Below are 23,669 nucleotides of genomic sequence, written 5' to 3'. Positions count from 1 at the left end.
AATCTCATTTGCATAGCTAACCGAACATGTGATTTGGAATCTCATGCAAATGAGAGAATGAAACTCATTTGCACAGCTAACCAAACGTGATTTAGATTCAAATAAGAAATGGAATGTGATTTGAAATCACATTTGAAGTGAATGACGCGATTCCAAATCACACAGTGGAATATGCGGTTTGAAATCATATTTCAAATCACATTTGGTTCCATCTCATGTGACCAAATCACATGAGATGCAACCAAACATACCCTTAATATGAAAATTAGTAGGGTCCAAAATGGCCAGTTGGTAAGAACACTGCTATAATTAAGGGGTCTCAAGTTCAGGTACAATGAGCATGAGGGCCATCCCCCAGCAATAATAGCAAACAAATAGAGATATGTAGTTTAGGATCATGTTATGTACGTAGGACTATGAAAGAGGTCAGTTTGGTATCAGGTTCTTGGAACATTTTCAACATTCAGATAAAAGCACAATTAACAACAAGAAAGATACACACCAAATTATCTTACAGAAGCTTACACATTTCAAACACATAAAATCTACCAAATAAAGGTAGCTAGTGATAATGTTGCAACATATCCACACTGTCCTAGACTCTCTTTCCATGGGATTAGAGACTTCAGTAAGAGGAAAAAGGTCAAAATAAATACCTTTCTGTTCTATGGCGGTGACAATATCCATGGTTACATTTCACGAAGGTCCAGATATAATATGTATTATAAAGTGCAGGAAAAGAAATTCACTCTCCTGATTGATAATACCTTAGATATAGATCAATGCATGAACTGAACAAAAAGATTGTGTAGAATGTCAAACAGTAACTTATGCTTACCAGTGTGAGCCTTGAAGCAGGGCCTCATCAACCCTTCATCTGTCACAACCTCATACATTGGGTGAGACATTTGGAAAAACTCTGGCTTTCTTGCAGAAACAATAACCTGCATCGATCACAAACTCTTAGAATACTGTATATGGTTCTCTACACCATCTACAAGTTGCTTATTCAATGTCTCTTTAAAAAACATAACACTGTGAGCATAATATGTGGTATTGGTGATGTAGTTCAAGCATGCTAGCATGGTGACCAAAAAGAAGCACATCAAGGCATGTCATCGTCTTGAAAATGTAGTCAACAAGCAGGATCTTACCATATCAAAAAGATCTCTCCAACCCATGCCATTTGGGAGATACCTATTTAGTGCATGCTGCATCATCTTATTTGTATAGTGGTAGTCTGAATTGGTAATCAGCAACAACTTCTTACCTGCCTGAAAAATATAAAGGAACCAATGCCAGATTCCATGGAAAAAACTAAACAACTGAAAGATATGATGACTACTACCACACCTCTTTTTGGTCCAAAAGAGCTAAAGGAAGATCTGGATCAGGTATTACAAAACGCTCTGGTTCATTGACAATCTCACTCTGTTCAATCATTAAACTAGTGCTTTATAAATGTGAATGTTCAAAGAAATCCCAAGGCTGTAAGACAAATAACTACCTTAAGCAGCCCTTCTTCATGAGCATCGGAAAGGGCTAAGGCTACAGCCTGCAAGAAAATACAATTGTTACCATCATGGTTGCACTGCAAATTATTAACTGTGTTAAATATGAAAAAGATTGACAACATTTACTTTGTGAAGCCCCTGATAATCTAATAGTCCAAGCTTTGCAGGCACTGCACCTTCATCCAGCCTGTCAACCATCTGCAACAGAATACTAGATTAAATGAATTTGCTCCCAATGAAAGATTGTGACTTACTGAACTTAGGTAAGAATGAAGAAAGGCTAAACAACTGTAAATGTCAAAACAGCAACTTGTCGGAAAAAGAAAAAAAGTATGCACTTAAAAGAACATAAGTACAAGAATCAAGTCATCAATGGTAGACACATGTCACAACTTGAAATACAGAAAACAAGTACAAGAATCAACTTTTTATTTCAGCTGCAGATGGATGAAAACAGGGACCGTTTGCTTAAGTATTTATGATTTCTAGTCTCATTTTGTTTCATTCTAAATAGCACCTTGATTTGAAAACAGTATTATGCCTCATCACTTGACTCCACAAAATCCTTCTTTTTTCCTTCATCAGTGGGGCCAAATTCCATCAACTACAGCACAACAAGTGGTCCCTCATCTAGGTAACCGTCCGAATCTGCAAGTATGCAGTCTTGGATGTTGCAATTCCAGGATTTTTTTGCAATATTCACCTCCTGAGGTTCATCTTTAGATATCTTAATATTTGAGACAGCATTTACATGAGGTTGGCAAGGACAATGCGTATATTGGCTGATTACAGCAATTGCATATTAAATATTATGCCTTGTTAAGGACAATCTATAAGTTTCCGAACAAACTATTGGTAATTATTGACATTGTCCACTAGCTCTCCAACTTCATGTATCTGTAGTGGCTCTACTTAATGTAATGGAGTAAAAAAATACCATTTATTGTAAGTCAGACCATCATACTGCAATTAAATCTATCATATCTGGCACTGCATTAGAAGTAGAAATAACAATATATGAGTGATGGTGTGATGTTCTCCATTAATGATGACTATTTTGCCAGGATAAGTTATAGCCTTGAGAAGCTTACGGGGGTCTCCAATCACACGATATTCTGCATGTGATATGCTGGCCATAGCTCTTGCATGTTAGGGAGCCCAACAACTTGGGATAGGATCATTTCAAATGAAGTGTAATATCCACTCAATTAATCTTTGATCTTGGACTACCCATTCCTCATATGCCAAATTAGGAATCATAAGGACCTCCTTTGAACCATCTTCCGTCACTTCTTCATGAGTGATACCCAGTGGAAGAACATTGGCACTCCCATCAATGTGGTCCAATAGCATAAGAAACTTGATGGGTGTCACAATCACACCCTTCCAAGTGAAACAATTGGTATCACTTAGCTTGATTGAAACCTTTAAAAAGAAGATTTAGGGTTTTGAGTGGCCTGTAATGAAATGGTCTTCAAGATAGCAATAATCACAAAGCCACTAAGGAAACTACATTAAAGCCACTCACAAAAGTATATAAAATATTATTTTTTGGTATTAAATGCACAAAATATGCATCAGTCACAAAGAGGACTTTAGTCCCATGTATACGAGATTAGAGAGGAGCCTAACTAGTTGTTGGGAGATCCCAACGGTTAGTTAGGTCTTATGACCAAACTGCCCCTAATGGGCAGTTTATACTACAAAACAGAAAAAATAAATGTAATATACTACTAGGCGTGGGCAATGGGCCGCCCCGGCCCACGGCCCGCTCGTTAGGCTCGTGGCAGGACCTATTTTCTATAGTTATAGGCCTTAATTTTACTCCAAATATAGCGATTTATATAAAAAGTCAAACTTAGGTCCTTATTTATCCAAGTGTTTTAAAAGGTGCCCACAACGAGAAAATATTTTAATATTTAAATTAGAAAATATTTTCTCCTGGACTTCTAGCACAAAGTAACAATATGTAAAGTTAGAATTTTCAGAGTATAAGACCAAAGAAATATTGAGACACAATTGTGGACCCATATGCAAAATTCCAAAATTTGTACTAAAACCCTGAATTTGACTTTTTATTCTTAAGGAATTTGAATTTTTAGAAAATTTTAATGGATTCAAATGGGAGGTATTTGCTCATTCAAATGAAGACATTTACTTTTATTACATGTAAATAAGAAAGAAGGATAAAGCTGGCATGTAAATAAGAAAGAAGACTAGGGGTGAAATGGTAATTTTACCAACCTACAACCCCACCTTTTCTGCCTTAGCCTCCTTATAAGTAAGCCTAGAGGGTATGGAAAATGAGAAAGGAAGGAAGGAGGATGGGGCTAAAAAATGGAGGCCCGAGGAGCCCAAGAAGCAAGGGCACCCGGTTCACCTACGAAGAGCTCACGACTTTTAGGTAAATGATTAATTATTGTTTTGGTAATTAGATTTCTTAAATCAGTTTTGTATGTAATTTATTATAGTTTTAGTGATTAAATTTTCTTAAATTAGTTTTGTAAGAGATTAGTTATGGTTTAGTAATTAGATTCTTAATTTAGCTTTGTAAGTGATTATTTATAGTTTTAGTAATTAGATTTTCTTAAATGAGTTTTGTAAATAACTCTAGGTTTGATAATTAGGATTAGGCTTGCCTTAAGTCAATCAATATTTAGTTTCGGATTTTATAATTAAAGCCAATTAAGTAAACAATTAGTCAATGGGAGGTGGAACCTGCAACTGGTATTGTGATCGACCCATTTGAAGTACGGAGGGATTTTATTGACCCAAGTAAAATTGGGATTTATCAGCCTTTTGAATCTTCAATGGGATTGTGAATCAGATCTTTTAAAAAGTGTTTTTTTAAAGTTTAACAAAATGAGAAATGCTAGCTTTTGGAAAACAAGTTTCACGAGTTTGCAAAGTGATTTACAATATGTACCGCATTTTGAAAAGTTGATTTTGTTGTTCAAATAAAGTTTGAAGAAGTGATTTCAAATTTATTATGTTGTCTTTTAGAAAATGTTATTTTCAAATGTCTCTTTTTAAAACCCTAGAAACCTAAATATTAAAGTTGAAATTAGTTGCTTATTGAGCATGTAGCTCATTAAAAGCAGCATGAATTTGTTAAGATGGATATATTAATATAATATATTATATATAAGATTTATATATTATATAATATATATATATCTTAGTCAACCTAGGTTGACCTCTTCTAGTCGTTAGAGAGGGTGTCCAATGGCTAGAAATCTATTTACAGGTCAACCTAGGTTGACTAAGATATGTATATTATAAATATTATATAATATATTACATTATATTAATATATCCATCTTAATACCATCCCTCAAACTTACAGTGACTCACTATAAGTTTGAAATTACAACATAAGAAACTCATTACATAAAATGTGTTTATATACTTCATCAAGTCCTTCCATTTGGTGCTTCTTTAAGGGGTGCTTAATCATATGCTCTATTACACAGAGGATCTTCAATATCATCAATTCTTGAAAACCTGTAAATAGAGCTAACAAAACATCCCGACTACACATATATATATCATAATAAGATTTCAAACGACAACTATATTAGTTATATATTATGGAGAGATGATGGTCAAGCATAGAAACATACAATACATAAAAGATATTTAAAAGGTCAATTTAACATTTTTCAAAATTATTTAAAGTAAGAATTAAACTCCGCCTGTGTATAACTGTTTAGTTATATACTGCCGGTCCCAAGCCCGGATAAAGGAGGAGGGTTGCGGTAGGCCAGTGACAGCCAACATAAAAACTTATTCACACCCTATGATTATGAACCAATATAAGAATTTCGTTGGGGCGTTCCCTACTGAGCGACGCGTTGTACTCTATAGGCCTAGAGGCAGTGATAAATGGGCAAGGGTTGCTAGGTCGTCGCCCAGAAGCAACGCGTCACACCGACGCCCAGGTGTGGTGTCAAATAGGCAAGGGTTCCCTCACTTTGTTGGACGGGTGGGGGTAAAGGAGATAGTTCAAGACCATAAAATTAGGTTAACCACTTGGAACATAGGGTCTTTAACTGGCAAGTTGGTAGAGTTAGTAGATGTTATGTGTAGGAGAAAGATGAATATTTTATGTCTACAAGAGACCAAATGGGTAGGTGAGAAAGCAAAAGTGATAAAACCTTGGGGATATAAGATTTGGTATACAAGAATAAATAGGAATAGGAATGGAGTAGGGATTGTTATTAGTCGTGACTTTATAGATAACGTAGTTGAGGTCTGTAGGAAGGGTGATAGGATTTTACTTATTAAATTAGTATTAGGTACGAATATTATTAATATTATTAGTGTTTATGCACCTCAAGTAGGTTTAGATGATTCCATAAAGCGTCAATTTTAGGAAGATTTAGATGGAGTAGTATAAGAGATATCTTATGGAGAAAAGCTTCTCATCGGCGGTGACCTTAATGGACATGTAAGCATTAGTAGGGATGGATTTGAGAGTATCCATGGAGGCTATGGTATAAGAGAAATAAACGAAAGTGGAGAAATGATTTTAGATTTTGGTTTGTCCTATGATATGATCTTAGCAAACACTTGGTTTAAGAAAAGGGAGTTTCACCTAGTAACATTTAAAAGTGGGGTTAATACGAGTCAGATAGATTTTTTCCTACTTAGAAAGAGAGATAGGGGTTGTTGCATCGATTGTAAGGTTATACCGGGAGAAAGTGTAGCTACATAACATAGAGTCTTAATTTTAGATCTTAGAATTAGAAAATGTCGCAAAAGAAATAGACATAGGATTGATCCTAGAATTAAGTGGTGGGCACTGAAAGGAGCTAAACAAGGAATGTTTGTACAACAAGTAGTTAAAGAAGTTGATTGGTGTCTCGATGAGAATTCAGAATCAATGTGGAATAAGATAGCGGGTGGCATGAGAAAGGTGGCTAAGGAGGTATTGGGTGAGTCTAAAGGTGGTGCACCGCTAGGTAAGGATACATCATGGTAGAACAAGGATGTCAAATTAGCTATTAAGGTTAAAAGAGAGTGTTATAGAAATCTAAGTAAGAGTCGTGATAATGAGAATTTAGAGAAGTATATGATAGCAAAGAAGAAAGCTAAAAAAGTAGTTCAAAACGCGAGGGATAAGGTATATAAGGAGGTTTATGACAAGTTGGATACCAAAGAGGGCGAGAAGGATATTTATAGGCTTGCAAAGATGAGAGATAGGAAATCAAGGGATTTGGGTATGGTTAGATGTATCAAAGATGAAATGCAAAGGGTTTTAGTTAAAGATGAGGAGATTAAGAAGAGATGGAAAGATTATTTTGATAAGCTATTTAATGGAAGTCATGCTCAGGATCTTGGAGACTTCTCCATTCTTTTTCATGAGATGAATCGTGACTTCATGCGCAAGATTCAAAAGAAAGAAATTGTAGATGCTTTGAAGAAAATGAAATAAAAAAGGGAAGTTGACCCAGATGGTATACCTATTGAGGCTTGGAAATGCTTGGGAGAGAAAGATTTAGAATGGTTGACAAATATTTTTAACAAGATTTGGCGGACAAATAAGATGCCTAATGAGTGGAGGAAGAGTACTTTGGTGCCTCTATATAAGAATAAGGGGGTGATATACAAGATTGCACAAACTATCGTGGTATAAAACTCATGAGTCATACTATGAAACTTTGAGAGAGGGTGATTAAGTATAGGTTGAGGAAGGTTGTCATGATATCGGAGAATCAATTTGGTTTTATGCCTAGAAGATCAACTATGGAAACTATACATCTTCTTAGACAACTTATTGAGAGATATAGAGAGATGAACAAAGATTTACATATGGTTTTTATTGATTTGGAGAAGGCATACGATAGAGTACCTAAGAACGTTCTCTGGTGGACAATGATGAAGAAAGGTGTTTCTCTCAAGTACATTAGTATAATTAAGGATATGTATGAAGGAGTAGTAACCAATGTACGCACTTGTGGAGGGGTGACAACCAATTTTCCTATAACAGTTGGGTTACATCAAGGATCTGCATTAAGCCCTTTCCTATTTGCTATAGTGATAGATGAGTTTACGAGATCAATTCAAGAAAATGTGTTGCGGTGTATGTTGTTTGCTGATGATATTGTTTTCATTGATGAGTCTAAAGCTAGGGTTAATGCTAAGTTAGAATTATGGAGACAGACTTTGGAAGTAAGAGGTTTTAAGTTGAGTAAGAGTAAGACAGAATATATGGAATGTCGGTTTAGTAAGTAACGAAGTAGTGATGGGAGTGTAGTGAAGTTTGGTGAGCAAGAAATATCGGCGGATGATTGTTTCAAATATTTGGGATCTATCATTCAAAAGTATGGAGAAATTGATGGAGATGTAAATCATAGTATAAAGGTTGGGTGGATGAAATGGAAAAGTGCAACTGGAGTGTTGTACGATCGTAGAAAGCCATTGCGGTTGAAGGGAAAGTTTTATAGGACGACTATTAGGCCCGCTTTACTATATGGTACGGAATGTTGGGCTGCCAAGAGACATCATATTTAAAAAATGAGTTTAGCTGAGATGTGTATGCTTAGATGGATGTGTGGAAATACAATAAAAGATAAGATTCGGAATGAGGAGATACGTAAGAAGGTAGGCATTGCACCCATTGAAAATAAGATGAGAGAGAATCGTTTACGGTGGTTTGGACATATTCGGCGAATGCCTAATAATGCTCCAGTTAGAAGGATGGAGAAATGGGAAAATATATTAGTTAAAAGAGGTCGGGGTAGGCCTAGAAAGACTTGGATGGAGATGATAGGAAAGGATATGAATGCTTTGAACCTCATCGAGGACATGGCATTGGATAGAAATGATTGGAGGAGAAGGATTCATGTGAAAGACCCAGAATGATTTTCTTTGTTGGTTCATATCGCCGACCCCAATTGTTTTGGGATGAAGGCATAGTAGTTGTTGTTGTTGTTGTATTTAAAGTAAGAATTAATTTTGAAAAAACTTTAATTTCAAACACAATAGTCATTAATCACTTTAATCATTCATGAAAATTATGCACACATATATCTATTACAAAAGGCATATTAATCCATAACAGGCATGGATTTTCAACATTATCAATACCATGAAGAAATAACTCATAAATAAATATAAATAACAAATCATTTTTACACAACGAAAGATAAGAAATGATTTCAATCACTCAATAAAAGATTTTAAAAACATCAAAAACACATAAATCAATTTCATTTTAGAAGTGATATTAGCCATACAACTAAAAAAGGTCACTTATGGACCAATTTTAAGAGATAACAAAAAACTTTCAAGAACACATGCTTAGAAAACTAACTAATGAAACCAACAATATCTCAAAGAAATGTTACAAAGGCTACAATGAGATATTGATACCATAGTGGTTACTTATGGACCAAGGGAAAACACACAAACAACTCACAAAATAAAAGTAATATATTCTTCATTAACAAATGCTTAGAAAGCATTAATTAAACCTATGTAAAATATGCAAAACAATCAATCATGGAACATAATTAAAATATTCCTTGATCATGCAAATAAAGTATATTTAATGCAAAATGCATGAAAATTATTTCAATAACCATTTTTCATAAGAGCAAATGAGTTTAAAAAAATTATAAAGAGATTTAAAATTCTTATATAACACAAGGAATGATATTAGCAAATCTTAACACTAGTTTGACCACCACAAGCATTCACCTTACTAGATTTCCAAACCTCAACAATCAAGTGTATTAGCTACTAGAACAAGAGCATAACCATAATGCCATTAAAAGGCTAAAAAATACACAAATGGTGTGAATAACCAGCATCGCTTCTCTACATATAATGACACTTAAAAACAAGTGTATCAGCGACTATATCAAGAGTACAATGGGTGCACATAACTCACCATATTGAAGAACAATATCTCTTGTCTACATAAAATAACACTTAAAAAAAGTGTATCAACAACTAAAACAAGAGTATACTCTCAATGTCATTTATGGGAAAAATAAACACAAAAAAATATGAATAAACATCTCTTGTCTACATATAATTACACTCAAAATGAGTGTATCAGCTACTAGAACAAGAGTATAATCTCAATGCCACTTATGGGCTAAATAAACAGACAAAAGTGTCAATAAACATCTCTTGTTTACGTAAAATGACACTCAAAATGAATGTATCAGGTACTAAAACAAGAATATAATCACAATGTCACTTATGGGCTAAACAAAACAAATATACAAAAGTGTGAATAAACATCTTTTGTCTACATATAATGACACTGAGATACAAGGCATAATAGGAGGGAACACAAGAGGTAAGAGAGCTTGTATTGAAAAATAAACTAATGTCATCAAGAAGAACAAGATAATGATTTTAACAATATTTTGAAACCCCATAATTTAAAAAACATAACTACCATCACAAGATATCAAGCATTCAATACTGTAACAATGATCATACAAGCAAATGAATGTTAAAACACACTCATAGAAACTAAGGTCAATCACTTTCCAATTAGATACATACTTAAACTTGATAAGATGGCATGAGGTGCACACACAACTCACCCCAACAACTAACTCGGATTTTTAATAACAATGAGTTCAGAGGTCAATCATCCATCAGTCAGACCCAAGGCAAATGACAACACATCACTCATAAACTTGATAATCTGGATTAATAAGATGACATGAGGTGCACATACAACTTACCTCAATGGCTAACCCTAACCCAATAACAACAAGACAAAAAACAAATGATGCATTATATAAAATTCAGTGATGGACAATCCAAATGCCATAAAAAGACAATACATAATCACGAAAATCAATCTCTAAATAGGCGAGTTCATAAAAAGGAAACAATTTGAAAAGACAAAGTTGGACCCTCTCCAACGACTAGAAGGAAATCTCTTTTTTCCTCTTTTCTCCTTTAATCTCTCTCTCTCTCTCTCTCTCTCTATATATATATATATATATATATATATATATATATATATATATATATATATATATATATGTGTGTGTGTGTGTGTGTGTGGGGGGGGGGGGGGGGGGGAGGGGGTGCCTTTGTAAGGTGAGAGACTGATAGGTAGATTATAGACTTTTGTGTGTTTGAGTGTTTGTAGTGAGGTTGTTTATAATTTTTCATTTCCTTTTGTATTATTTGAATGTTATACTTAATAAAATTATTCATTTTATAATTCTTGCATTCTATTGTTACTTCTATGGTGAGTGTATATTCAAATACATTATATTTTTGGTTCTTAGTATCTATTTTGGAGTGCATTGGGATTTGTTCCATTTTGTGACAGAATTTAGAGAGATGATCACATGATATTTTGATAAGGATATCGACAAGAAAGTCAAGCATATCAACCTTAGTGGAGTTATTAGTTTATCTTTCAAAAGATATTGGAATCTTCTCATTGCTTTGTTCGACCTATATTTGAGATTTTAATGACAAATGAGTTATTAGATAGAGTTATATGAATGCCCTATAAATGTTCATTTTCTTATTTCTTGGTAAATCTTCATTGGGCTTATAAAAAATCAATGACAAAAATGAACAACACACCCTAAGACATGACCAACTATGGGCTTGTTTTGCGGCATGAGAATAAAAATAAAAACTACAAAAAAAGTATTTATAATAAAGACCTAACTACATTCTACAAAAAACATACATGTGTGTATATGTATCTATGTAAGTATGTATAGACACACATACTATACAAGTTAGCATGGCCATTAGGCTAGGATTAGGAATGTTATTTGCATTAGGATTTGAAGTCACATTAATTGAGTTGAACCAATAGGGCTAGTGTGAGAAATTTGGGGATTCCACCTTCCATCATTAAGCTCAAGGATATTGAGATAAGCGAAAGTAAATTAAGAGGTTAAGGAGACAAGAGAGAGTAAATTAAAAGCTAAGGAAGGAGAGAGTTAACACAAAATCAAGAGAGGATATAGGACACTAATACCAGAGTTGTCAGTCAGAGAAGCGGAAGCGAGAAGTGATACGGGAAACCGAAGTAGGAAGTGAGACACGTCCAAAACTTTAGGAAGTGGGAAGCGCAGGATGACTTAGAAGTGAACTAGAAATCATCTCGAAAATGAGAAGAGAAGCAAACTCGAAGCGACCTAGGATAGGAACCGGAAGCAATCAAGGATTCAAAGGGGAAGCGAGTAGAAATCAAAAGGGAAACGAAAAAACACATAAATAAGACTAAAGCCCCCCAAGAAATATAACTCAGAAACAATTAACCAGAAATATAACTTATATAACTCAAAAATAGTCAACCCAAAATATAAATTATATAACTCAAAAACAGTCAACCAGAAATATAACTCAGAAACAGTCAAACATATTGTATAAGAATTACACACAGAGAATATATATATATATATATATATATATATATATATATAACACATGAACACAAAAAAAATATAATATATATATTATAATAACTAAAATACAAAATATATAATATAACTGAAAAACATAATGACACCCAGAGTACATTGTCACACAGTGACATGGAGTTCGAGGCACAAAGAAAAATAACAAATGATACTAAACTCTATAAAAAATTTGAAATATGAATGCTTCTACATAATGCATTTGGTTAAAAATAACATACCCAAGAGGTAAAAAATTTAATATTATTAATAAAAAATATTTGCAATAAATACAAGTTAACCTCATTACAAATATAGTCATACTCACACACACCTAAACTACCCATCACTCTCTCACCTAGACACACACACATCACTCCTTTTACATAAGAGAGATAGATAGAGGACTAGCCTAACGGCTAGTTGGAGGGAGGCCCAACAACTAGTTGTACCTCCTCCAACTAGCCCTTAGGCATAGTTCTAATGGCTAGCTGGTCAACTCAGTTGACCAAACATGATAAACAAATAAAAAATACAAAAACAAAAATATTAGTCATTTAAAATATGACTAAAATGAAAATATATAAATACAAATGAAAGAAATTAAAAATAGCTATTCTACCCCTACAAGTATACACAATCTAAAGACTAAATACCTAATAGATATACCAAAGGAATAGCTTGAATACAAAAAGAAAGGAAATAGAAAAGAACTAAAAATGCAAAGGCAGTACCGATAAGTATACCTAATCATACTTTGGTATATACACTGTCTGAACATACGTGACCAAAGTTGGGTGAAGATGGAGAGAAAATAATAAAAGAAAGAGGGAGAAGAGCAAGAATAAGGAAAAGAAAAGGAAGAGAAATAAAGAGAAAATAGCAAAACTTACCTTATATGATGAAAAAAGGATTGATGATGGACACTAATTCCGTAATCATTTGTGAAAGAATCTTGGAAGGAAGATGTAAAATACAAGGGAACAGATGAAGCCGGTTGCACATTATGCTTTTCATTATCCAGAGAACCCTTAATGGGGGTGGGCTTAATTACAAGAATACCCTTGAATGTAGTGTTAATAGACTGCATACAAGTAATAAAGAATACAATATAAAAAGAATAAAACAACTAATGCACCAAAATGACATGGTGAATAAGCATGATACGTGGCAGCAAGTATGAAAGGTACACAATTACAATATTTCCCCTTAGAGTCATTGTAAAACCCAAAAACTAAAAAAAAAAATCGGACCCAAAGTTGGATCCTAACGGATCCGAACATAGCACCCCCGTGTTTCTATATAAACATGCAGGGACGGAGGGGGGTTACCTTTTACGGAAAAAGCACCCTCCCCCCGCGCTCTTTCTTTGTCCCCAACATTTTACCCCTGCACCCTCGCTCTTTCGACCTCTCTCTCCCTCGACTCATCAGCGGGACCCGAACCCCCTCCCAACGTCGGTGACCTCCCACTTTCTCCTCCTCAGCCCCGTCGGAGCCGCACGCCCCCAGGTGCATGCCCTCTCTCTCTCTCTCTCTCTCTCTTTAGTTCGGCCGGCAGGACGGCGCTGCCCCTTCTATCGTCGCCTGCTATTTTTGGCCAACAGGCAGGGGGCGACGCCCCTGCCTGACGCTGTTTTCGTCTAGAGGGCAAGGGCGCCCCCCTTGCCTTCCCTAGTTTTCTGGCAAATAGGCAGGGGGTGACGCCCCCTGCCTGTCTCTATTTCGACCAGAGGGCAGGGGCGCCTTCCCCTGACTTCCCTAGTTTTCGGCCAACAGGTAGGGGGCGACGCTCCCCTACCTGTCTCTGTTTCGACCTGAGGGCAGAGGCGCCGCCCCGTGCCCTCCCTTTTTTTTCGGCCAGCAGGAAGGGGCAACACCCATGCCTCCTCTCTTTCCTCTTTCCAGCCAGCAGGCAGGGGCATCACCCCTTGCCTCCACCCCTCCCCTCTCACGACTAGTCGGGCTCAGCTGAGCCCGGCTAACCCCAGGCCCCGAATTGGCTCACCTCGATTCAAAAACAGGTTCAACTCCTTGTGACTTAAATACAATACCAACTCATGATTTTAAAAGATGAACTTCCTTGTGTTATTTACTCAGTATGATGAACCCTTTAGCGCACCCCACCAGTGCAATCCTATGCGAGCACCGAGGCACAAGCCAGGGAAAGTTGCATAAAAGACAATAGAAGGACAATCCTAAAACTTGTGAATAAGCATATATATATATATATATATATATATATACACTTTTAATTCAAGGATGCAATTTTACGATCCTTGTCCTTTTTCTTTATGTCATTTACTTTGCCGCTGTGTTATTACGTGCATAGGCAGCTCGATGTGTGATTTCACATATCAAGCCTTGCTTTGTATTGTTTACTTCGCCGCCACACTATTCCCTGCACAGGCTATTGCTTACGCATTTATTTAGCTCGATGTTTGGTTTCATACATTGAGCCTTGCTTTGTACTGTTTACTTAGTTGCCATGCTATTACATGCACAAACTACTATTTACACATTTATTTATCCAAGGTACGGTTTCATACCTCGTGCATTGCTTACACATTTATTTAGCTGATGTACAATTTTGTACTTCATGCACTGCTTATGCATTTATTTAGCTGATCTAGTTTCGTACCTTGTGCATTGCTTATGCATTTATTTAGCCAAGATACAATTTTGTACCTCATGCATTGCTTACGCATTTATTTAATTGAGGTACAGTTTTGTACCTCATGTACTGCTTATGCATTTATTTCGTCGATGTATGGTTTCGTACCAAGTGCACTAAGTATGCATTGATTTCACTCGATGTGTGGTTTCGCACATCGAGTCCTGCCTTACCTTGTATTATGTTTTCCTTTTTAAAAAGATGCGGATTTCGCGCATGTGCGTCAAAGATTTAAAGAAAGAGAGATTTCTTGTGAGAATTCGGTATTGAAGTATGCATGGTTTTGAAAAGCAAAAATTGGCATTTGAAGATTGCCTAATCGCAAGCTTTTCCCAAAACGACACCGTAGGATGAAGTCCTCACAAGCTTTTGCAGGATACCCAATATGACCCAGGTATCCCCAATCGGAGGCAGGGAAAATTGAAAATGGCTAAGGTTGGAAGTTTTCTTCTGAGAAACTCGTACCCGCTTTTATCATAAGCAGTATCACTAGACATGCACCACATGTTTGTAAAACCCATAATTTTTAAAGATTATTAATAAATAAAGAACTCATTTTTATCTCCAAATTAGAAATGTGTTTCTAGCTTTTGAATTTCATTTATTGATATATTACATATTCATTTATTCATTTTTGGCCAATCAGGGCATAATTTGCATTTATATAACTATTTTAGGCTATAAATCACTACTTATATATAAATTATATATAAATATATATTTTAATAGAGTTTGTAAATTATTGGAGTGTATTTGTGTGTTATGTATGTGGCTCTTGGTAATGGTTTATAGGGTAATTTGCCATTTTTGGCTAATCTTGGTATAATTGACATTTTTAGAGTTTTTGGCATTTGTGATTACACACGAAGGGTTTATTGTATTGCTTGGGTAACAATTTGTGCGGACTTCAAAACCCCTCGGTCTTTTGGGTTTCAATTCATTGTTCTTCACATTATTAAAGTAAGTTTCCTTAACTGAACCTATAGAGAACATATTTAGGCACTAATTACTTAAGCATGATGTTGTGCTAAATACTTCACTGAATTGCAAATATAAGTTATGTGTACACACCACACATAGTTGTGAATATCTAGAGGTGCTATGATTGCCTATATGTTTAACTGATTTGAGTGTAGGATATACAAAAAATGTTATACTTATGCTAAGTATCAAAACAGCTATAAGCCAGTGTGCATTGAACGCAATGCAAAATGCAAATCAGGTAAATGCTTGTGGTAAGTATGTGGCGCAAATGCATTTCACAATAATTTATTTTATTGTATGCAACACCTTCATGCTCACACACTTTACTTAGTTGTGGATATCTAGGACTCTTGTGATTGTAGTTTGAAGATCATGCTTGTCATGATTTTAGTTAGCAGAATATGGAGTGTGTTTGTTGTAGGTACACTTGTTTGTGGGTTTGAATGCCCGTGCACTTATAAATGTATAATATATATGCAATGTGTGCCATCATAGTTTGGTTTGCGTATACTATGTTATTTTGTGATTATATGAATTTGATACATGGTGCACATATAACTACTATGGATATATGTAAGTCGTATTCGATGCATACTATGAATGTTATATATTATCTTTTCATATGTTGAACTCGTTTATTCTTTTATAGATGAATGCATGCGCATGTTATATATTGTTTTGAACATATATTGTCTTATTTGCTAGAGAAACATGTGTGTATGGAGTACGTAGGATAATAAATGAGATTTTGACCTACCCTTACACAATTATATCTAAGGTGATATATCAATTCATGTGGTGAAAAATGTATATATAACTTGAATCCTATGTGCATAACTTGAACTATATAGGAGTTACGTATGTTGAGGTTTAGTTGCTTCGTATTATGAAATGTGCATGTTCATGTATGCATGCTTCGACATTCAATTTACGAAATGCAATGTTCCTTGTGGTGATGATATAATGCGTAGGATAATATGCTTTTGTATGATATGATTTAAGTGTCACGTGATATGAAATTATGAATGCATGCGATAAATGTTTAAGTTCAATAGTGGACTATAGTTCATGAAACCTTATTGGTTAAATATATGATTTTATGATTTAAGTGTCATATAAAGTGATATATGATGTGATGCATATTGATTGTATACATGCTTGTGCCTGTGTTGGTGGCTATCAACCCTGAGAGTGATCGATTGTATTGATGCATATATCACAATAGTTTTCACTAGATATGATACCCGTTGAGGAACTATTCTCAAAGGATTCTCTGTGATGGTGTGCATGACCAGATCAAGTAATCCGGCTAGAGCGATAAGTCACTGTGGGAAAGTGCATTGTCCAAGAGCGGGTATCCCATGAAGATGGTATATTCCTGTGAGGAAGTGCATTGTCCAAGACCAGGCAGACCATCCGTCTAGGGCGGTAACTCGTGAGGTTGTACATTTCCCAGAGCAGGCGATCCGACGTGAATCTTGTGAATATTTATATGATTAAACAAAATATTATGATGAATTGTGATGATCTTATGAGTTGATTGAGATAGCCAATTATGAATCTATAGATTTGACTTTTCTGTTGTAGCATGATTATATACTAAACTCAGATGTGAGAATCAGATTCTTATTAATTTTAGATCTTGATATGAGATTATGATTGTGACGCTTATGCTAGCGTATTGGTAAATGACACATCACGCCTATAAATGACTAGTTTTGACTTATTAGGTGAATGATATATCACACCTATATAGTTTTATTGTAAATGATTATATTATGATTGTCTAAGTGAATATATCACACCTACGTATCATAATTGTTGTATATCATGAAGATCTAACTAAATTACTTAGAAGGTATGTGCATATGGAATGGTCAAATGTGATTTGACTTATTATTTATAAGAATTATGAATGCATATAAAAATGATGCAATAATTTGAATGTCTTAAATGCATATATATATTTATGCGATGACTTGTATGACTTGAATGCATATAGATTATGCTTGATTGTGTGAGTTAATGTTGAATAAAATATTAAGTGATGAAATGATTTTAAATGCTTTATGTTCGAATGCTTAAAATGAATGCCTCATAGGACGTTGTTCCTTTGCATATCACTTGACGATTGATGAATAATATATCATGTCTTTATCTTTAAATGCTTGATATATTTTTTTTTAAGTTTGAGTTTGGGTTGCTTTACCAGACTTTAGCTAGCCTGACCCCATTTTATGGGAGACAGGTAATGCAGGTAAAGTATGATGAGTAGTTGGAGCGAATGGCTGGTCGAGCTGCATCCTCGAGGGTCCACTCTTACCTTACGATCTTGGTATTCATGATCTTTTCGTTTTAAGTACTTGATCATGTAGAGACTGAAGTATTATTTTTATACTCTGATTTGAAATGAAATTAAAATTCTTCATGTTTCAATCTTATATTATACGCGGTTTGAAATGTGTATATCCCGTACATTTTGATTTGATTGTTATCTTTAATGTAACCTCGCCCAAAGTCTTAACCATTATTTAAAATCGTTTCTACATTATAAGATCTAATTTACTTATACTTATAAAAAAAATTGGTCTCAAAATTTTAATATTTGAACAATAATTAAAGTTAAAATTTTGGGGGCGTTACATTGATACTACGATAATTGGATGAGAGATTTATGGCGATCTCATACCATGCAAACTGCACAATAATATAAAAGTGGTAATCACACAAACAGTGATAATTGCCTTCACATGCACGATGCTCGAATGGGTTCAACCAGTGTTGTTAAAAACGTGCCTCAAGGCGCAAAAAGCACGCCTCGCCTCAAGGCGAGGGCCTTTGCGCCTTGAGGCACAATTAAAAAGCGTAAACCCATGTAGGCGTACGCTTCTTGCGCCTTAAGGCGTACGCCTTGAGGCGAGGCGCGCCTCAGCGTGAGGCGTGCATGCCTTATTTTGTTGGTCAAATGAGGGTCAAACCCCTCATTTGACCAACAATAACATCTCACCCCCGACCCTAATAAGGGTCGGGAGCCCTAATTTCCCTAATTTCGTCTCTCTTTGCCCCTGTCTCCCTCTCGTCTCTCGCAGCCCCTCTCTCTCGTCTCTCACAACCCCTCTCTCTCTCCCTCTCTCTCTCTCGTCTCTCACAGCTTCTCTCTCTCTCTCTCTCTCGTCTCTCACACTTTCTCGCTTTCCCGCCTCCTTCTCGTCGGGAGTAGCCGTGACGCCGGCAACCCTTGCCAGACACCAGGTAACCTCGACCCCCTTCATTCATCCTTGGTTGTTACTACAACGTTTCTTTTGGATAGTGTTGATTAAAAAAGAACAAGCTTAAATGTTTAAAAGTTGGAAATGTAGTGCGAATGATTACCGATGCAAAAACACTGATTTGGTCCTCTTGATGCTTGCAACTATGTATGGACCAAGCGATTCACATGCATGGATAGACAATGAGTATTTGAGCCAGCTGCGCAGATGGTTTTTCAACCCAAAAAGTGTTATGTTCAATTGCCATTCACGTGTAGATTTTTCGGTTGGCTTATTGAGATATTTCAGTGATTTAACTGCCAAGCCAAATTCCAGATATTGAGGTTTTTCTACGAGCAGTATCACGGTGTTGTAGGCCATTAAACAGAAAAATAAACTATTGAGTTACTCTTTAAGAAAGTGCACTGCAGCCATACATGCATCTGAAAAAGATTGTTTCCAACCTCTTTCAATTGCGCCTAACCTTTTTTATGAAATTGAGGTTTTGGAGTTTGATTCAGGTGGAAGTGAATCCATGATCAATCTGGACCATGTTTTCGTATAAAAAAATAAAAACAAAAATAAAAAAAGATGCTTGATAACAACGTAATCAAGGTCATAGTCCAGTTTCTTCAAACATACAGATAAATAAGTTTGTTTTTGGCAATATAGTGGATCTAGTAAGAACCCTTATAATAGGCATACTTCTGATTTGATGTTTGCTTAAATATTGCTAGAATGCAAGTCCTGCTTGTCCTTTTCAAGTAAGAACCCTCATCTATATGTTATTTGTATTCTGATCTATTGTTTATGAACTGCTCATCAATAAAGCATTTCTTATTTATTTATAATTCTAAATAATTTTTATAGTTTTTTTTAAGTTTATTTTTTTAAGGCTTACGCTTTGCGCCTCGAGGCTTACGCCTCGCCTCAGATTTTGGTGGAGCGCCTCGCTACGCCTCAACGCTTTTCACAACACTGTGTTCAACGATATAAAGCATGTAGAATGGGTTGTTGGTTAAAATAGAACCTGATGCACCCATTCATATTCTTGGTTCTGTCAAGGGAGAGAATAGGATGATACAAAAACTCTAATGGACAAGTTGTTAACAACTACGCTACTCGAGTAGCAATTGACTCAGTGTCCTCAGTCATCGGAGTTAGGGAACGGAGCTATCGAATATTATCCTAGATGATAGACCCCATGGACTTTTGCAGAAGTTGGATGCATCATTTGCTATGAATGACTTTAGAGAATCCTATCTTGGTCACCGACCGTCCCCTTAGAAGCAGACTCAACTAGTTACCCGAGACATCAAAATACAAAGAATAATAAACCCCCGGGCAAATCTCAGTTGTTTCTACGTTTCTCTTGTGCGTACCCTTAGGACAGTTAATATCAAAACTAAGTTATCTTGTTCACTTATGTTAAATTGCATATCATGCATGAAATAAAGCCTGTGTTAGTCTTGTTCTCAATTGTTATACTTGTGCACCTACCGTTTTTTCATAAAACTGACCCGTCTTATGAGTATGATTAGGTCTAAGTTACAAGCAATAATCCGATTGTAAAATGGCATCAAGATCCCACTATTTCTTCTGGCTTTCCGCATCCTGGACATATCTTTTTGGTTTAAATTTTGTATAAGGGTTTCCTCGCGAAATTCCACTTTTGTATAAACTCAAAATTATCAAAACCTTCTTTTAATGTATGTGGTTTTAAATGCTATTACGGATTTTCAAATCCGTTATGAAACAAAAGTTTCATAGTAATGCACCCAAGGTTTGTCGACTTGTCACTTCAAAAATCATTTTTCCGCTAATCTTCTAAATCAAAAACTCTGAAAAACTAAGGATTTCTAGTCTCTTTCAAGTTCGTCTAAAATTTTACAAGTTCAAAATTTTGGGGCGTTACAATCATCCACAAGTTCAGCTTAATAATCATACCATACATATTTCAAAGTGATTGTAAACCAATTTTATATAAGGTGATGGGTTGGTAAGATACAAACATATTTCATTTGATACATAAACGTGGTTGAAAAAGGTCTAATTTGATCAATATTCATACATGATCAAACTGAAAGTAAACCAGAAAGATTTTTCAGGAAAAGGAGCAGACCAATGTAGGAAAGAACTTGGAAGAGAAAGAATAAAAGATCAAAAAGTAAAATAAAGAGAAGTAACAAGGATGGATTAGAATCACTAATTGAATAAGGCACTTACCTATCATCCCAAAGAAAAGGCTTTGATACCATGAATATTCAGGTAGAGGAAGAAATAAACAGAAAACTTAGAGAAGCTCTTAGTGTCAAATCTTCTCAAGGTTTGGGGTAGCCATGGAAGTCTATTTATGTTAAAACCCTAATAGGATTTGTTATGAAAAGCCTTAAAAAATCTAAAATTTCATGATATTAATTAATATAATCTATCTTGAATTCTCAAAACATCCCTAGCTGACAATAGTACCCTAAGAAATCACATGGCAAAAAGAGTCGAAAAGAGGATTTCTCACTTCTTTCTTTGGGAAGTATGGAAGGTAAGGAAATATAACCCAAGAATGAGGGAAAACCATCTCTAAATTGCAAAATCCATCCACTTTCCAAATAAAAAAAAACTGAATAATAGTGATGCAAACCCAACCTATGCATCAGCCCTCAGTTAGAATAATACTTAGTCATATTAAAATATAAGATTTAGAATCACGAATGAAATAAGTAGTTGACTTTTAAAGCATTTCAAGCTATATGACATGGACATTTCACTTAGCCTGCATATCACATGTCGATACGACGTGACACTTGAACACACCAGGACATTTCATGAAGATATCAAACCAGTGTCCGACATAGTCAACATTGTGCCAATAATTTCATCTATTTTCTTTAATGATCTTTACTTATTTGGTATCCATGTGTGCTCTTTTTCTTTTAAAAATTGTCATCAAATACATTATATTTCAATTTCAACTTAGTTTTGTTATTTGATGTTTATAATTATAATAATTTATAATTTTTATTCAAGAGTTTGCATTTGAGATGTCATTCATGTTTTATTGTTAAGAATTACATTTGTGTATTTATACATCTGTGTGCACGTGTGCACTGCCATGTCTCCTTGTCCTAATTTTTTGAAACTGTTATATCATACCAAGCGCATCTGCGTCATGTCCCAGTCATGGATTCATGTCATGTGATATTGATTCCAAGTTTTCAACACAAAATTAATAGATCAGGATAAAGTTAAAGGAACATATTGAGACTCAAAGATAGTTTATTCCAAAATAAGCTGCTTTGGCTTAAACAGTAATCAAATCTGGCACCAGATCAAAGGAAAAAATTTGAAACAATAATTTCTCAAAATATACTAAAGTAGTAAGCCAATAATTTTTTTGTTTAGAAACCTATTACCTTGTGTTTATAAACAAGTACACAATGGAAAAGATGGAAAGATTATTCCCTTTTACTTCAAGTAAACATGTATTGGTAAATTGTCAAAAAAATGATAATTGTCACTACACCTTGAATAAGAAAATGCTTAATATTTTTGCTTGTTCTTGTTTAGAGTATAAACTGCATAATTTTTGTGGTTGTCAACGTTTTTCATTTTTAAGTAAGAAGATAAATGGAAGATACATTAAGCTGAGGCTCAAGAATGTCAAAAATAACAGAGACAATTCAATTATGAAGGACTAAATTGTGGAAGAAAAAAATCATCTTTTGGACCTAAGATATACAAAAAGCAAGACAAGCATCTAGATTTACCTGCATATATATTACTGCCTCTGATATGAAGAAAAATGTATTTATAAACTCCCATCTACTCCTGTTCCTTAAATCGACCACATCCCTTCCATACATTTCACTTTCATTTAAAAATAAAAAAATGAAAGGAAATCATATTTCTAGAATTCATTTGCAATAGAAAATCACCATAGCTGCAGAATTTAAAGAATGAAAAAGCAAGCTTAAACCTTATAGCACTGGTTGAAAGCATTCGGGTACCATGCATGGCTCTTTTCACGTAACCAAATCTATCAGCTTTAACCAAGTTTCCTCTCTCTTTGTCCACTATGAGACCCCTAATAACCTAAAAATTAGAAAATATAATGTCCTTCAGATTGTCACTGCTTTAATACTAGATAAACGTTAAAACACCTGAGCCAGGAGAATATGGTCCAGTTATATTGGTATTATGTATTTGACATGTCCATGAATCAGTGTTACCAAGTCAGCATCAAATTTCAGCCCGTCAACAGGGTATCCCATTCTTTTAAGGTTAGCAATGCCATAATAATATGCCCGACCTTCCCATGCCTGTGAGAACAGCAGCACTGAAAACAGTTAAACCCATTGCAAGACATAATAATCTTGAACTCCTCCAAGTAAATGTTCCTGCCACTAATGAATAAGCAACAATAAGAGAAAAGTAAAGCCATGATAACGATTATTGTAGATACATAGCAAAAGTTGGGAACAATAAAGAAACTCATACACTAGCTACAGTGACACAAACTGATAACATTTTATATCAATCTTTGTATTTTGATGCAAAATATTTGCTTAGTTAACTGTATACAAAAGCTCACTTTCAGTCAGAAACACAAAGCGACATGTAAACATAAAGAAAACTTCAAAAAGAAAATGAGGACTAGTGGAAGCTATACCCATCACAGGAAACCAGATAAAACTCCATCTTCACCTAGAAAGCATTAAAGCACCAATGCAACTCACTTTCAGCTGTTGTTTTTGCACTGAAGATCTGACATCACTATTTGTATGGGAAGCAGTTTGAGGTTCTCTCCGATCACAAGAACCTCCAATATATATTTACGCAAAAGGATATGA

The 23,669-nt window shown here is 35.0% G+C and overlaps 1 protein-coding gene across 2 annotated transcripts in view; it reads right to left on the bottom strand.

The window, feature by feature from the left end:
- LOC149827454 (uncharacterized) overlaps positions 1-23,669 on the bottom strand; it is a 69,987-nt gene that overhangs the window by 19,025 nt on the left and 27,293 nt on the right. For both annotated transcript variants that reach the window (XM_090019372.1, XM_090019373.1), the window contains exons 4-11: positions 23,049-23,138; positions 22,796-22,911; positions 22,587-22,686; positions 1,641-1,712; positions 1,508-1,555; positions 1,354-1,431; positions 1,155-1,274; positions 839-944 (exon numbers count right to left, since the gene is read on the bottom strand). In XM_090019372.1, coding sequence (XP_089875498.1) covers positions 839-944; positions 1,155-1,274; positions 1,354-1,431; positions 1,508-1,555; positions 1,641-1,712; positions 22,587-22,686; positions 22,796-22,911; positions 23,049-23,138 — 730 coding nt within the window. The remainder of the gene's footprint in view (positions 1-838; positions 945-1,154; positions 1,275-1,353; positions 1,432-1,507; positions 1,556-1,640; positions 1,713-22,586; positions 22,687-22,795; positions 22,912-23,048; positions 23,139-23,669) is intronic.

Source organism: Nuphar pumila, chromosome 10 (assembly GCF_984573655.1).
Source record: "Nuphar pumila chromosome 10, dmNupPumi1.hap1.1, whole genome shotgun sequence".
Taxonomy (NCBI): domain Eukaryota; kingdom Viridiplantae; phylum Streptophyta; class Magnoliopsida; order Nymphaeales; family Nymphaeaceae; genus Nuphar; species Nuphar pumila.
Note: the sequence above shows the minus strand (reverse complement) of the source record. Positions and strands in the feature narration are given on the sequence as shown.